Source organism: Bombina bombina, chromosome 1, assembly GCF_027579735.1.
Source record: "Bombina bombina isolate aBomBom1 chromosome 1, aBomBom1.pri, whole genome shotgun sequence".
NCBI lineage: Eukaryota > Metazoa > Chordata > Amphibia > Anura > Bombinatoridae > Bombina > Bombina bombina.
In genome coordinates this window covers 1394416473-1394434327 of record NC_069499.1, presented here as the reverse complement: position 1 = coordinate 1394434327, position 17855 = coordinate 1394416473, and the positions used below count along the sequence as shown (strand labels likewise).

Here is a 17855-nt window from a genome sequence, read left to right as displayed (position 1 = left end):
TTGTCTTTATACTCCTCACCTGGCTGCAGCCACACACGCTTGACACCATCTGAACCAAATAAGTTTATCTTGGTCTCATCGGACCACAGGACGTGGTTCCAGTAATCCATGTCCTTAGTCTGCTTGTCTTCAGCAAATTGTTTGCGGGCTTTCTTGTGCATCATCTTTTGAAGAGGCTTCCTTCTAGAACAACAGCCATGCAGATACACAATTTGATGCAGTGTGCGCCGTATGGTCTGAGCACTGTCAGGCTGACCTCTACAGCAATGCTGGCAACACTTATATGTCTATTTCCCAAAGACAACCTCTGGATATGATGCTGAGCATGTGCACTCCACCTCTTTGGTCGACCATGGCGAGGCCTGTTCTGAGTGGAACCTGTCCTTTAAAACTGCTGTATGGTCTTGCCCACCGTGCTGCAGCTCAGTTTCAGAGTCTTGGCAATCTTCGTATAGCCTAGGCCATCTTTATGTAGAGCAACAATTCTTTTTTTCAGATCCTCAGAGAGTTCTTTGCCATGAGGTGCCATGTTGAACTTACAGTGACCAGTATGAGAGTGTGAGAACGATAACACCAAATTTAACACACCTGCTCCCCATTCACACCTGAGACCTTGTAACACTAATGAGTCACATGACACCGGGGAGGGAAAATGGCTAATTGGGTCCAATTTGGACATTTCCACTTAGGGGTGTACTCACTTTTGTTGCCAACAGTTTAGACATTAATGGCTGTGTGTTGAGTTATTTTGAGGGGACAGCAAATTTACACTGTTATATAGGCTGTAAACTCACTACTACATTGTAGCAGTGTCATCACATGAAAAGATATAACAAAATATTTACAAAAATGTGAGGGGTGTACGCACTTTTGTGAGATACTGTATGTGTTATGTTAATAAGTGTGTATGTAGGTGTGTGTATATATGTGTGTGTGTGTGTGTGTGTGTGTAAATAAATAGGTGTGTATAATTTTTTGTTAAGGTATTAAATAAAACAAAAATAAAGTTACTGCACAAGAAGATGTTTTACAATGTCTAAACACATGAAAGAGGGGTGGAGTAGTGGGCGGGTGGTGGGTGGGATCAAAAGTGGCGAGTAACATTTTTGGTATGGCTAGTAGGTTAGGACCTGAAATTTATATATATATCTACAATTTTTAAACATCGTGATAAATCGCAGTGCAAATAAATTCATAAATATTGGTATGGATGTGCTGTATGTTTTAAAGTATTTTCTATTCCATTTAATATATTAATAAATAAACATTTATTAAATAATACACTACCTGTAGTCTAATCAACAACTCAGGGTTGTTTTTATCAAGTGCAATATCAAAGGCTGTTTTATCGAATTTGCTGAAAGCATTCACATCTGCACCATTCTGGATGAGCAGATCCACAACATCATGATGATTGAACTCGGTGGCCCAATGCAAGGCAGTCATTTCCAGCATATCTTTGGCATTAATATTAGCACCATTCTTCAAAAAGAAAAGGAAAGAGGAAAGTATTATGAAAAATAAAACTCCATAATTTTCTAAAACATGTAGATAGCCTCAATTCATTTTCTAATAAGTAGCTATAGCTTACTTTGGTGAATAAAATACTGCTGCACATTCAATATTCCACTCTCCTCTCTTGATGGAACATGAAACTCCAATTTTTTTCTGTCATTTTTCAGATAGAACATATTTTAAAACAGCTTTCCAGTTTACTTCTTTCTCTTGGTTTTCTTTATTGAAGGAGTAGCAATGCACTACTGGGTAGCTTGCTGAAAACAATGGGTAAACCAATGACTAAAATGTATATATGTGCAGTCACCACAATCAGTAGCAAGCTCCCCCAGCAGTGCATTGCTGCTCCTGAGCCTATCTATGTATACTTTTCAAAAATGAATACCAAGAGAATGAAGCAAATTAGAAGTTGTTTAAAATGCCATGCTCTGTCTGGAATATAAAAGTTTAATTTTGACTTTAGAATACATTTAAAGGGACAGTATACTGTAAAATTGTTTTTCCCTTAATGTGTTTCCAATTACCTTTTTTACCAACTGCAGTAATGTTGGAGCCTCAGAAATGTGCATTTAAAAATAAATGTGCGTGTCTTTATTAAGGAAGTATATTGGAATTTTTTTTATCTTTTTTTAAATTGCATGCTTTATCTGAATCATGAAAACATAAATTATGCTTACCTGATAATTTAATTTCCATCTGTGGGAGGAGAGTCCACTGCTTCATTAATTACTTGTGGGAATAAGGAACCTGGCCACCAGGAGGAGGCAAAGACACCCCAGCCAAAGGCTTAAATACCTCCCCAACTACCCTCATCCCCCAGTCATTCTGCCAAGGGAACAAGGAACAGTAGGAAAAATATCAAGGTATAAATGGTGCCAGAAGAATAAAAATAAATTTAGGTCCGCCCACCGGAGCAAACGGGTGGGAGCAGTGGACTCTCCTCCCACAGATGGAAATTAAATTATTAGGTAAGCATAATTTAGGTTTTCCATCTTAATGGGAGGAGAGTCCACTGCTTCATTCATTATTTTAAGGAACAAATACGCAAGCTCTAGAGGACACTGGATGAAAAAAAGGGAGGGCAAAAGTAGGCGGACCCTATACTAAGGGCACCACAGCCTGTCTCCCAAAAACAGCTTCCACTGAAGCAAAAACATAAAATTTGTAACATTTTACAAAAGTATGTAAAGAAGACCAAGTAACTGCCTTACAAATCTGCTCCACAGAGGCCTCGTTCTTTAAGGCCCAAGTAGAGACCACAGCTCTAGGTGAGTGAGCCGTAATCCTCTGAGGAGGCTTATGTCCCGCTGTTTCATAAGCCAAACGGATAATGCTCCTCAACCAAAAGGACAGTGAAGTGGAAGAGGCCCTTCCCTGGATACAACACAAAGACGAAGTCCGTCTGAAATCCTTCCTGACCCGAAGGTAAAACATCAAGGCTCGAACCACATCCAAGTTATGAAGTAACCTCTCTTTGGCGAAGAAGGGTTAGGACAAAAAGGAACTACTATAACCTGATTGACGTTACCATCTGACACCACCTTGGGAAGAAAACCCAGTGCGAAGCACAGCCTTATTGGCGTGAAAAACAAGGTAAGGGGGTTTAAATTGCAAGGCCACTAACTCAGAGACTCTGCGAGCCGATGAAATAGCCAAAAGAAACAGAACCTTCCTAGGAGAGAATCTTAATGTCAAGCGCATGCATAGGCTCAAACGGAGCCCTCTGCAAAACCTTAAGAACCAAGTTCAAGCTCCAAGGAGGAGCAGAAGTTCTAACTACCGGTATAATTCTGGACAGAGCCTGAACAAAGGACTGAATATCAGGAAGCTCCGCTAGCTTCTTGTGTAACAGCACCGATAAGGCCGAAATCTGTCCCTTTAAGGAAGTAGCGGCAAGGCCCTTATCCAAACCGTCTTGAAGAAAAGCCAGAATCCTGGATACCCTAATCTTGTGCCAGGGATATCCACGTTCCTCACACCAGGAAAAATAGGTCCTCCACACCTTATGATAGATGCGACGAGTGACCGGTTTCCTGGCCTGAATGAGAGTATCAATCACTCTCTCAGAGAACCCTCTCTTGGCCAAGACTAGGCGTTCAATCTCCACACAGTCAGCCTCAGAGAATTGAGATTTTGGTGAAGAAAAGGACCCTGAACTAGCAGATCTCTGCGACAGGGTAACCTCCATGGAGGAGACGACGACATTCCCACCAGATACGCAAACCACTTTTTCTGTTTGATGCAGGACACCACTGGAGGAAAGATGTAAATTAGGTTGAACTCCCAAGGTACCGCCAAGGCAACTATCAGCTCTGCCTGGGCATCCCTGGACCGCGACCCGTATCTGGGTAGTTTGAAGTTGAGTCTGGACACCATGAGATCTATCTCCAGCGTCCCCCATCTGATGCAGATATCTGCAAACACCTCGGGATGGAGAGACCATTCCCCCGGATGGAACAATTGCCTGCTGAGGAAATCCACTTCCCAGTTGTCCACACCCGGGATGTGGATCACTGAGAGAGAACAGTTGTGGGCCTCTGCCCATTCCAGAATCAGAGACACCTCCCTCATGGCTAGGGAGCTTCTCGTTCCCCCTTGATGGTTTATGTACACCACCGAGGTAATGTTGTCTGACTGGAATCTGATGAAACGGGACGACACCAAGAGGGGCCAAGCCCTCAGAGCATTGAATATTGCTCATAGTTCCAGGATATTTATGGGTAGGGTCGACTCCTCTTGAGTCCACATGCCCTGTTCCCTTCTGGCACTCCAAACAGCTCCCCATCCTGATAGACTTGCATCCGTGGTCACAATCTCCCAGGATGGTCTCAAGAAGGATGTCCCCTGGGACAGCTGCCCTGGATGGACCCACCAAGAGAAGGATTCCCTCGCTCAATTGTCCAGAGAGATCTGTTGGGAAAGATCTGAGTGATGGCTGTTCCATTGTCTCAACATGCATAACTGCAGAAATCTTAGATGGAACCTGGCGAAAGGAATGACATCTATGCTGGAAACCATGAGTCCGATCACCTCCATACACCTGGCCACAGATGGCCTTGAGGAGGGTCTGAAGGGCAAGACAGATGGACGCGATCTTGGAACGCCTCTGATCTGTCAAGAATATTTTCATAGCTATGGAGTCTGTGTTCATGCCCAGGAACTCCACCCTCTTGCTGGGAACCAGAGAACTCTTTCCCTCGTTTATCTTCCATCCGTGGGATCAAAGGAGAAGAAGAAGAGTCCTCGAGTAGTCCATCGCCAGACTCTAGGATGGAGCCTGAACCAGGATATCGTCCAGATAAGGGGCTACCGCAATACCTCTGGCTCTCGCTACCGCGAGCAGCACTCCCAGGACTTTCGTAAAGACTCTTGGGGCAGTCGCCAGACCGAACGGCAGGGCCACAAACGGGAAGTGTTGGTCCAGGAAGGCAAATCTTAGGAATCTGAAGTGGTCCCTGTGGATTGGCACGTGAAGGCAAGCATCCTTCAAGTCTATTGTTGTCATAAATTGCCCCTCTTGAACTAGGGGCAGAATCGATCTGATCGTCTCCATTTTGAACGATGGAACTGACAGAAACTTGTTTAAGCACTTTAGGTCCAGACTCGTGCGAAACGTGCCCTCCTTCTTTGGAACCACGAAAAGGTTTGAATAGTATCCTTGACCCCTTTCTGCTAGAGGTACTGGAACTATTACTCCGAGAGAGGAGAGATCCCTCATGCACTCTAGAAAGGCGTCTCTATTCTCTGGTCTTGAGGATAGGTTTGACAGTAGGAATCTGCCCCTGGGCGGATGAGTCTTGAACCCTATACTGTAACCATGGTTTATAACCTTCAGAACCCAAGGAACCTGTATGTCTTCCATTCAAGACTCTGCGAACAGAGATAGGCTGCTTCCCCTTGCTCCAGGACTGAATGGACTTCCAAAAAAGCTTGGACAGATTCTGCTTGGAGGAGGAAGAGAAAGACTTACCAGAGAAGTTACAAAAGGAACGAAAATTACTCCGACAACCCTTCTGTTTATTTCTCCTATCCTGAGGAAGAGAATGACCCTTCCCTCCAGTAATATCAGAAATAATCTCAGCCAAACCCGGTCCAAACAAGGTATGGATAAAAGCTTAGATTTAGATGATACATCCGCAGACCAAGACTTTAACCATAAAGCCCTGCGCGCCAAAACAGCAAAGCCGGAAATTTTTGCTCCCAACTTGATGACCTGTAAAGAAGTGTCCGCAATAAAAGAATTAGCCAATTTTAAAACCGTAATTCTATCCAGAATTTCCTTCAGAGGAGATTCCTGTTGAATAGAATCAGACAATGTATCAAACCAATATGCAGTCGCACTGGTAATTGTAACAATACACACAGCAGGTTGCCATTGGAACCCCTAGTGAACATACATCCTTTTAAGTAAAGCTTCCAACTTCTTATCCATGGGATCCTTAAAAGAGCAACTATCCTCAATAGGAATAGTGGTCCTCTTAGCTAAAGTGGAAATAGCTCCCTTTACCTTAGGAACCGTCTGCCAAGATTCCTTAAAAAAGAGTCCGCAATAGGAAACATCTTCCTAAAAATAGGAGAAGGAGAAAAAGGAATTCCAGGCTTCTCCCATTCCCGTGAAATAATTTCTGAAACCCAATCTGGAACAGGAAAAAATAAAGACCATACAAAAATCCTGCACACACAGGAAAAACCCAATTAACCTCATAAGTGCCAAAACCTGAGTCCATCAGAAAAATAAATTTAGCACTTACCTCCATCACAATCTGCAGCTCTCTAGGTTTGAAAGGCTTCCTTCCTAATATGGACTTGTGGATACCGGAAAAAAAAAAGACCAAGTAAACTTACATAGTCTTTGTACCAATAGGGCAGCAAGAACAACCTGGGAGGCCATAGAGGGGATTATACCCCCCAAGTTCCCAAAAGCTTAAAAGCCACCACTGCTCTACTGAAGAGACTGAAGTGGACTACGGCTACACCCTTAAAAAAACAAAGCAAACCTGCTTTGCTTTAAAAAATAACAAACTCTTGATTGAAGAATCAGACACCTAACTTCACTACCTCATTGCACTACAAGCAAAGAGAATGACTGGGGGTTGTGGGTAAGGGGAGTGGTATTTAACAGCTTTGGCTGGGTTGCTCTTTGCCTCCTCCTGCAGGCCAGGAGTGATATTCCCAATAGTAATTATGATGATCTGTGGACTCACCGTGTCATTAGAAAGAAATGTTAATTTTCCATTTTTCTCTCCAAGTATTGGTGATTGGTTTATGGACAGATATAAGATAAAGAAGCAGGTATATGTACACAATGTGATAAAGTAATGAAATCTGATTATACCTACAAGCTCAACCCATTTTATTAGGTTGTGGCCTCTAAATACAAAATCAGCTAATTCATGTAAACAAATAAACCTTAAAAAGCAAATCTCATAAAAAAAATGATATGGTAAAAAAACAGAATTTATGCTTACCTTATAAATTACTTTCTCTTACGGTGTATCCAGTCCACGGATTCATCCTTACTTGTGGGATATTCTCAATCCCTACAGGAAGTGGCAAAGAGAGCACACAGCAGAGCTGTCCATATAGCTCCCCTCAGGCTCCGCCCCCCCAGTCATTCGACCGACGGTTAGGAGAAAAAGGAGAAACCATAGGGTGCAGTGGTGACTGTAGTTTTACAAAAAAAAAAAATTTGAACCTGACTTAATTGCCAGGGCGGGCCGTGGACTGGATACACTGTAAGAGAAAGTAATTTATCAGGTAAGCATAAATTCTGTTTTCTCTTACATGGTGTATCCAGTCCACGGATTCATCCTTACTTGTGGGATACCAATACCAAAGCTTTAGGATACGGATGAAGGGAGGGAACAAGTCAGGCAACCTAAACGGAAGGCACCACCTGCTTGCAAAACCTTTCTCCCAAAAATAGCCTCCGAAGAAGCAAAAGTATCGAATTTGTAAAATTTGGCAAATGTATGCAGTGAAGACCAAGTCGCTGCCCTACAAATCTGTTCAACAGAAGCCTCATTCTTGAAAGCCCATGTGGAAGCCACAGCTCTAGTGGAATGAGCTGTAATTCGTTCAGGAGGCTGCTGTCCAGCAGTCTCATAAGCCAATCGGATGATGCTTTTCAGCCAGAAGGAAAGAGAGGTAGCAGTCGCTTTCTGACCTCTCCTCTTACCAGAATAGACAACAAACAAGGATGATGTTTGTCTGAAATCTTTAGTTGCATTTAAATAGAATTTTAAAGCACGAACCACATCAAGATTGTGTAACAGTCGTTCCTTCTTAGAAACTGGATTAGGACACAGAGAAGGAACAATGATTTCCTGGTTAATATTCTTATTAGAAACCACTTTTGGAAGGAAACCAGGTTTGGTACGCAAAACAACCTTATCTGCATGGAACACCAGATAGGGTGAATTACACTGCAAAGCAGACAATTCAGAAACTCTTCGAGCAGAAGAAATAGCTACCAAAAACAAAACTTTCCAAGATAATAACTTAATATCTATGTAATGCAAGGGTTCAAACGGAACCCCTTGAAGAACTGAAAGAACTAAATTTAGACTCCATGGAGGAGCCACAGGTTTGTAAACAGGCTTGATTCTAACTAGGGCCCGTGCAAACACCTGAACGTCTGGTACGGTTGCCAGACGCTTGTGTAACAGGATAGACAGAGCAGATATCTGTCCCTTTAAGGAACTAGCTGACAAACCTTTCTCCAATCCTTCTTGGAGAAAAGACAATATCCTTGGAATCCTGACCTTACTCTAAGAGTAACCCTTGGATTCACACCAACAAAGATATTTCCGCCATATCTTATGGTAAATTTTCCTGGTGACAGGCTTTCTGGCCTGGATCAGAGTATCTATAACTGATTCAGAGAACCCACGCTTAGCTAGAATTAAGCGTTCAATCTCCAAGCAGTCAGTTGCAGAGAAACTAGATTTGGATGCTTGAAAGGACCTTGAATTAGAAGATCCTGCCTCGATGGCAGTTTCCATGGTGGGACCGATGACATGTCCACTAGGTCTGCATACCAAGTCCTGCGTGGTCAGAATTACCGAACCCTTCTCCTGTTTGATTCTGGCTACTAGCCGAGGGAGAAGAGGAAACTGTGGAAAGACATAAGCCAGACTGAAGGACCAAGGCGCTACTAAAGCATCTATCAATGCCGCCTTGGGATCCCTGGACCTGGATCCGTAAAGGGGAAGTTTGGTGTTCTGACGGGACGCCATCAGATCCAACTTTGGAATGCCCCATAGCTGGGTAAGCTGAGCAAAAACCTCCGGGTGGAGTTCCCACTCCCCCGGATGGAAAGTCTGACGACTCAGAAAATCCGCCTCCCAGCTGTCTACCCCTGGGATGTGAATTGCAGATAGATGGCAGGAGTGATCCTCCGCCCATTTGAAGATCTTGGTTACTTCCTTCATCGCTAGGGAACTCTTTGTTCCTCCCTGATGATTGATGTACGCTACAGTCGTGATGTTGTCCGACTGAAATCTGATGAATTTTGCCTCCGGTAGTTGAGGCCATGCCTGGAGCGTATTGAATATCGCTCTCAGTTCCAAAATGTTTATCGGGAGAAGGGATTCTTCCCGAGACCATAGACCCTGAGCTTTCAGGGAGTCCCAGACCGCACCCCAGCCTAACAGACTGGCGTCGGTCGTGACAATGATCCACTCCGGTCTGTGGAAGCTCATTCCCTGAGACAACCACCAGAGAAGAGAGCCTCTGGTGTTCTGGTCCATTTGTATTTGAGGAGATAAATCTGCATAATCCCCATTCCACTGTTTGAGCATGCACAGTTACAGTGGTCTTAGATGAATTCGGGCAAAAGGGACCACGTCCATTGCCGCGACCATCAAACCGATTACCTCCATGCAATGAGCCACGGAAGGCCGAGGAATGGAATGAAGAACTCGGCAAGTATTCAACAGTTTTGACTTCCTGACCTCTGTCAGAAAGATTTTAATTTCTACTGAGTCTATTAGTGTTCCCAAGAAGGGAACCCTTGTGAGCGGGGACAGAGAACTTTTTTCTACGTTCACCTTCCACCCGTGAGACCTTAGAAAGGCCAGAACAATGTCCGTATGAGCCTTGGCTCTGTGAAAAGACGACGCCTGTATTAAGATGTCGTCTAGGTAAGGTGCTACTGCAATGCCCCGCGGTCTTAGTACCGCTAGAAGGGACCCTAGCACCTTTGTGAAAATTCTGGGAGCGGTGGCCAACCCGAAAGGAAGGGCCACGAACTGGCAATATTTGTCCAGAAAGGCGAACCTTAGGAACTGATGGTGATCTTTGTGGATAGGAATATGTAGGTACGCATCCTTTAGATCCACGGTAGTCATATATTGACCTTCCTGGATCATCGGCAAGATTGTCCGAATGGTTTCCATTTTGAACGATGGAACTCTGAGGAATTTGTTTAGAATTTTTAGATCCAGGATTGGTCTGAAAGTTCCTTCCTTTTTGGGAACTACAAACAGGTTTGAGTAAAAGCCCAGTCCTTGTTCTGCAATTGGAACTGGGTGTATCACTCCCATCTTTAGAAGATCTTCTACACAGCGTAAGAACGTCTGTTTCTTTGTCTGGTCTGAAGACAAACGAGAAATGTGGAACCTTCCCCTTGGGGGAGAGTCCTTGAATTCTAGAAGATACCCCTGAGCAACAATTTCTAATGTCCAGGGATCTGGAACATCTCTTGCCCAACCCTGAGCAAAGAGAGAGAGTCTGCCCCCTACTAGATCCGGTCCCGGATCGGGGGCTACCCCTTCATGCTGTCTTGGTAGCAGGCGCAGGCTTCTTGGCCTGTTTACCCTTATTCCAGCCCTGCAAGGGTTTCCAGGTTGCTTTGGGCTGTGAAGCGTTATCTTGCTTTGCGGCAGAAGAGGTTGCAGCAGGTCCGCTCCTGAAGTTGCGAAAGGAGCGAAAATTAGCCTTGTTTTTGGCCTTAAACGGTCTATCTTGTGGAAGGGCATGGCCCTTTCCCCCAGTGATATCCGAAATAATTTCTTTCAGCTCTGGGCCGAATAGGGTCTTCCCCTTGAAAGGAATATTTAATAGTTTTGTTTTGGACGACACGTCAGCCGACCACGATTTGACCCAAAGCGCTCTTCGCGCCATAATGGCAAAACCTGAATTTTTCGCCGCTAACTTAGCTAATTGGAAAGCGGCATCAGTGATAAAAGAATTAGCCAGCTTTAGAGCATGAATTCTATCCATGACCTCGTCGTATGAAGTCTCCCTCTGGAGCGACTCCTCCAGAGCCTCAAACCAAAAGGCCGCTGCAGTAGTTACCGGAATAATGCAGGCAATTGGTTGAAGGAGGAAACCTTGCTGAACAAACATTTTCTTCAGCAAACCTTCCAATTTTTTATCCATAGGATCTTTGAAAGCACAACTGTCCTCTATTGGTATAGTTGTACGCTTAGCAAGTGTTGAAACAGCTCCCTCTATCTTAGGGACTGTCTGCCACGCGTCCCGCCTGGGGTCGTTTATGGGGAACATTTTCTTAAAGATAGGGGGGGAACAAAGGGTACACCTGGTCTCTCCCACTCCCTAATCACAATATCCGCCACCCTCTTTGGGATCGGAAATGCCTCAGTGTATACAGGGACCTCTAAAAACCTGTCCATTTTACACAATTTTTCTGGGACCACCATGGGGTCACAATCATCCAGCGTAGCTAAAACCTCCTTAAGCAGGACGCGGAGGTGTTCCAGCTTAAATTTAAACGCTAAGGAATCTGACTCTGCCCGCTGAGAAACTTTTCCTGCGTCAGAAATTTCTCCCTCAGACAGACCGTCCATCACTGCCACTTCAGAGTGTTGTGAGGGTACTACAGATAAATCATCCAAAGCTTCTGATTGCTCATCCTCTGTATTTAAAACTGAGCTATCGCGCTTTTCTGGAAAAACTGGCAGTTTGGATAAAAATGCTGCAAGGGAATTATCCATTACTGCTGCTAATTGTTGTAACGTAATAGGGGCCAATGCGCTAGAGGTACTAGGCATCGCTTGCGCGGGCGTAACTGGTGTCGACACATGGGGAGAGGAAGAAGGACTATCCTCGTTACCTTCCGTTAAAGAATCATCTTGGGCTACATTTTTAAGTGTCACTGCATGGTCTTTAAAATGTTTAGATGCTTTAGCACACTTTAAACACAAATGCAATGGGGGTACCGCCATGGCTTTTAAACACATAGAACAGGGTCTATCTGAAGGCTCAGACATGTTTGACAGACTTAGACAGCACTACAATACAGTAAAAAACCCTTTTTGAAAAAAAGAAATGTTACTGTGCCTTTAAATAATAAAAAGCACACACTTTTTTACCAAATCACCAAAAAACATCCGATCATAATGCTTTGAAATGATTGCACGTAAATTTTCAAGACAATTAACCCCTTACTGCCCAAACCGGAGCAAATTGAAGCAGACTACCGGTTTAACACACTACAGCACGGTACCACAGTCTCTGCTGTGGCCCTACCTTCCTTTGGGATTATTTTTGAACGAAAATAAGCCTCCCTGGAGTCCTCCTTGCAATCTCTGGACTCTACACGTGAAGCTGCATGAAGCTGTCTTGCAAAACAACTGCGCAACTGAGGCGCGAAAATGAGGCCCCCTCCCTCTTCACTCTGGAGTTAGGGGGCCTTCCTGAGTCAAATTAGGCGTCTTACAATATGCCAGGCGTATTAAAACTCCAAAAAGTGTTCCAAACATCTAAAACACTTGTACAATTATGAGATTATACTAATAAAATAATCAATTTAGCCCATAACAGTGTCCACCAGTATTTAAGCCCTTAATCTAAGCCATCCTTCTATACCGAGTCTCAGAAAATGGCTTACCTTCCCACATGGGGATTTCTGTCAGTCTTCTAGCATTACCTAGTCTTGTTAGAAAAAAGTGACTGAGCATACCTTAAGCAGTGAAGCCTGCAAACTGTTCCCCCCAACTGAAGTTCTCCGGTACTCAACAGTCCTGTGTGCGAACAGCAATGGATTTTAGTTACAACATGCTAAAATCTTTTTCCTCTCAGCAGAAATCTTCATCATTTTCTGTCTCAGAGTAAATAGTACAAACCGGCACTATTTTAAAATAACAAACTCTTGATTGAAGAAATAAAAACTACAAACACCACATACTCTTTACCCTCCCGTGGAGATGCTACTTTTTAGAGCAGCAAAGAGAATGACTGGGGGGGCGGAGCCTGAGGGGAGCTATATGGACAGCTCTGCTCTGTGCTCTCTTTGCCACTTCCTGTAGGGATTGAGAATATCCCACAAGTAAGGATGAATCCGTGGACTGGATACACCATGTAAGAGAAAAAGTAATTGGAAACACATTAAGGGAAAAACAATTTTATAGTACACTGTCCCTTTAATCCTATGCTTGAGGTCTGTAGAAATAAGCAGCAGATCTTGACAACAGGTGGCAACCAATAATAATTCAAATAAAGGATCAAGACTGTGGCAAATGGGTAATAAATATATTGCACATAGTTGCACTGAAGACCTGATTACTAAAAAAATAAAAATAATAATTATATATAATATATATATATTTTAGTAATCAGGTCTTTAGTGTATACATGTATATAAAATAGAGGAAAGTTTCTAAGAAAAGGGTCCATTTATATCCCAGCTAGTCAAAATTATCTTGATTGAGAATATATAAGGATTACACCACATCAATTTAATCTATTATTAGTGTACATTAGCCACCCCCATTCATGGATATTTTTCGTGTTCAGGTAGGATTTTATTTTGTGAAACACTATGAAAGATGAAGAAGAGGATCAACTAATTTATATACACATAAGGAAAAAACAAAAAGCAGTGTCCTCTCATTTTGTACAGACTGGCCGCTCAAGTAAAAATTAAATTATCATGATTCAGTCAGAGCATGCCATTTTAAAAAATATTCCAATTTGTTCAGACTAAGTCCTTTTGCATTGTCTTTTTATCATGCATTTGTCGATTATGCAAATCTACTGTATTTACTGGTCAGAATTAATCAGATTTGGTTTGCTACTAGAAGAAGTATAGTGAAAGGGACAGTCTACCATAGACTGGTTATTGTTTAAAAAAAAAAAAAAAATTATATATATATATATATATATATATATATATATATATATATATATATATATATATATATATATATATATATATATATATATATATATATATATATATATATATATATATATACACACACACACACACAGTATATATAGTCCCTTTATTACCCATTCCCCAGTTTTGCATAACCAACACAGTTATATTAATATACTTTTTACCTCTGATTACCTTGTATCTAGGAACCTTCTTCCTGCCCCCTGATCACATGACTGTGACTGTTTATTATCTATTGTCTTAAATTTAGCATTGTTTTGTGCTAAATCTTAAATAACCCCCTGTGCCTGAACACAGTGTTATCTATATGGCCCACGTGTACTTTCTGTCTCTTTGTGTTGAAAAGAGATATAAAAAGAATGTGATAAGAGGCAGCCCTCAAAGGCTTAAAAATTAGCATATGAGCCTACCTAGGTTTAGTTTAAACTAAGAATACCAAGAGAAAAAAGCAAATTTGAAAGTTGATTAAAATTAAAAGTCCTATCTGAATAATTAAAGTTTAATTTATACTACCCTTTAACTGTGATTAATCTATAATAGGTCAGATTCCAATACATTTGGCAAAATGTCACAACATTTCTAGAATTTAAATGCTATAAAATCGGTGTACTTCATGAACACTAGAAATGGACTAACCAATAAAAACTCAAGCAAGAAATAAATACACAGTGGACACTGTAACACAGTTTTCTTGGGATTTTCTCATGTTTTTCATGTATTCCATTATTAGGGTTGTCATTTAATAAGGAGTGGACAGACAAGTTTCTCAGCCATAACTTGTGGTTGTTTATTTCTAATCCATAACAGTAGCCAGGAATATGTGATACCTAAAATAGTACGTTTATTGGTCCCAATGGTCTTGATTATTCTAGAATTTATCTACTTAACCCCTTCACCCAATCTGACGTATATATACGCCTTGTGGTACTTTGATCATTGTACCGCAATATATATGTCTGAGCTTCAGGAAGCTCCAGCACTCTTGGCTGTTAAGTTACAGCCGAAAGCTGAAGTTCCTGAACCTCCAGGCATCTGCCGCATATAGAACCGGAGCGCGATCGGTGCTCTAGTTCCATATGAGGGCAGATGCCTGATCGTTACAGACAATTACACTGTGTGTGTGTCACCGTTAGTAACGATCGTTGCTGGTGCTGGCGGGAGGTGTGTGCGGTAGGCGGGTGGTCGGGGATGGGTTTTATAGGTACTGGCAGACAGCTGTCAGTACCTAAGATGGTGGCAATAGTTAGGGGGGAGAGGGATCCTACCCTGCAGAAAAATTAAATAAAAAAAAAAAAAGCCTTCATTTTTTATATTGTCAGACTGTCTGCCAGTATTTAAGAAGGGGTGACCAGTGGGGGAGGGAAGAGAGCTGTTTCGGAGGGATCAGGGGGTGGGAAGTTTCAGGTGGGAGGGTAATCTCTAAACTTAAGCTAAAATGAACCTTACAAGCTAATTAACCCCTTCATTGCTGGGAATAATAGAAGTGTGGTGCGCAGCTGCAATTAGCGGCCTTCTAATTACCAAAAAGCAATAGCAAAGTCATATATATATATATATATATGCTATTTCGGAACAAAGGGGATCCCACAGAAGCTTTTACAACCATTTGTGCCATAATTCCACAAGCAGTATGTAAATAATTTTAAGTTTGAGGGGGAAAAAAATACTTTTTTTTATTTTTTTATTATTTGATCACATTTGGGGGTGAAATGGTGGCATGAAGTATACTAAAATGGGCCTATATCAATACCTTGGGATGTCTACTTAAAAAATATATAGTTTTGCCAGGTAAATAAAAAAAAAAAACATAATTTATGCTTACCTGATAAATTCCTTTCTTCTGTAGTGTGATCAGTCCACGGGTCATCATTACTTCTGGGATATTAACTGCTCCCCTACAGGAAGTGCAAGAGGATTCACCCAGCAGAGCTGCATATAGCTCCTCCCCTCTACGTCACTCCCAGTCATTCGACCAAGGACCAACGAGAAAGGAAAAGCCAAGGGTGAAGTGGTGACTGGAGTATAAATTAAAAAATATTTACCTGCCTTAAAAACAGGGCGGGCCGTGGACTGAACACACTACAGAAGAAAGGAATTTATCAGGTAAGCATAAATTATGTTTTCTTCTGTTAAGTGTGATCAGTCCACGGGTCATCATTACTTCTGGGATACCAATACCAAAGCAAAAGTACACGGATGACGGGAGGGATAGGCAGACTCTTTATACAGAAGGAACCACTGCCTGAAGAACCTTTCTCCCAAAAATAGCCTCCGATGAAGCAAAGGTGTCAAATTTGTAAAATTTGGAAAAAGTATGAAGCGAAGACCAAGTTGCAGCCTTGCAAATCTGTTCAACAGAGGCCTCACTCTTGAAGGCCCAAGTGGAAGCCACAGCTCTAGTAGAATGAGCTGTAATTCTTTCAGGGGGCTGCTGTCCAGCAGTCTCATAAGCTAAACGAATTATGCTACGAAGCCAAAAAGAAAGAGGTAGCGGAAGCTTTTTGACCTCTCCTCTGCCCAGAGTAAATGACAAACAGAGAAGACGTTTGTCGGAATTCCTTAGTTGCCTGCAAGTAAAATTTTAGAGCCCGGACTACATCCAGGTTGTGCAGTAGACGTTCCATCTTTGAAGAAGGATTTGGGCATAAAGAAGGAACAACAATCTCTTGATTGATATTCCTGTTAGTAACTACCTTAGGTAAGAACCCAGGTTTAGTACGCAGGACTACCTTATCCGAATGAAAAATCAAATAAGGAGAATCACAATGTAAGGCTGATAATTCAGAGACTCTTCGAGCCGAGGAAATAGCCATTAAAAATAGAACTTTCCAAGATAACAACTTTATATCAATGGAATGAAGGGGTTCAAACGGAACGCCCTGTAAAACATTAAGAACAAGGTTTAAACTCCATGGTGGAGCAACAGTTTTAAACACAGGCTTAATCCTGGCCAAAGCCTGACAAAAAGCCTGGACGTCAGGAACTTCTGACAGACGTTTGTGTAACAGAATGGACAGAGCTGAGATCTGTCCCTTTAATGAACTAGCAGATAAACCCTTTTCTAAACCTTCTTGTAGAAAAGACAATATCCTAGGAATCCTAACCTTACTCCAAGAGTAACCTTTGGATTCACACCAATGTAGGTATTTACGCCATATCTTATGGTAAATCTTTCTGGTAACAGGTTTCCTAGTCTGTATTAAGGTACTAATAACTGACTCAGAAACCCCACGTCTTGATAAAATTAAGCGTTCAATTTCCAAGCAGTCAACTTCAGAGAAGTTAGATTTTGATGTTTGAAGGGACCCTGTATCAGAAGGTCCTGTTTCAGAGGTAGAGACCAAGGCGGACAGGATGACATGTCCACCAGGTCTGCATACCAAGTCCTGCGTGGCCACGCAGGTGCTATTAGAATCACTGATGCTCTCTCTTGTTTGAGTCTGGCTATCAATCGAGGAAGCAACGGGAAGGGTGGAAACACGTAAGCCATCCTGAAGTCCCAAGGTGCTGTCAGAGCATCTATCAGGACTGCTCCTGGATCCCTGGATCTGGACCCGTAACGAGGAAGCTTGGCGTTCTGTCGAGACGCCATGAGATCTATCTCTGGTTTGCCCCAACGTCGAAGTATTTGGGCAAAGACCTCCGGATGAAGTTCCCACTCCCCCGGATGAAAAGCCTGACGACTTAAGAAATCCGCCTCCCAGTTCTCCACTCCCGGGATGTGGATTGCTGACAGGTGGCAAGAGTGAGACTCTGCCCAGCGAATTATCTTTGATACTTCCATCATAGCTAGGGAGCTTCTTGTCCCTCCCTGATGGTTGATGTAAGCTACAGTCGTGATGTTGTCCGACTGAAACCTGATGAACCCCCGAGTTGTCAACTGGGGCCAAGCCAGGAGGGCATTGAGAACTGCTCTCAATTCCAGAATGTTTATTGGCAGGAGACTCTCCTCCTGACTCCATAGTCCCTGAGCCTTCAGGGAATTCTAGAAGGCTGGCGTCTGTTGTTACAATTGTCCAGTCTGGTCTGCTGAATGGCATCCCCCTGGACAGGTGTGGCCGAGAAAGCCACCATAGAAGAGAATTTCTGGTCTCTTGATCCAGATTCAGAGAAGGGGATAAGTCTGAGTAATCCCCATTCCACTGACCTAGCATGCACAGTTGCAGTGGTCTGAGGTGTAAGCGTGCAAAGGGTA

At 42.7% G+C, this 17855-nt stretch overlaps 1 protein-coding gene across 1 annotated transcript in view; it reads right to left on the bottom strand.

Moving 5' to 3' along the window:
- GABPB2 (GA binding protein transcription factor subunit beta 2) overlaps positions 1–17855 on the bottom strand; it is a 242406-nt gene that overhangs the window by 200700 nt on the left and 23851 nt on the right. Inside the window, exon 4 of the mRNA XM_053704889.1 lies at positions 1288–1482. Within this exon, the coding sequence (XP_053560864.1) occupies positions 1288–1482 (195 nt within the window). The remainder of the gene's footprint in view (positions 1–1287; positions 1483–17855) is intronic.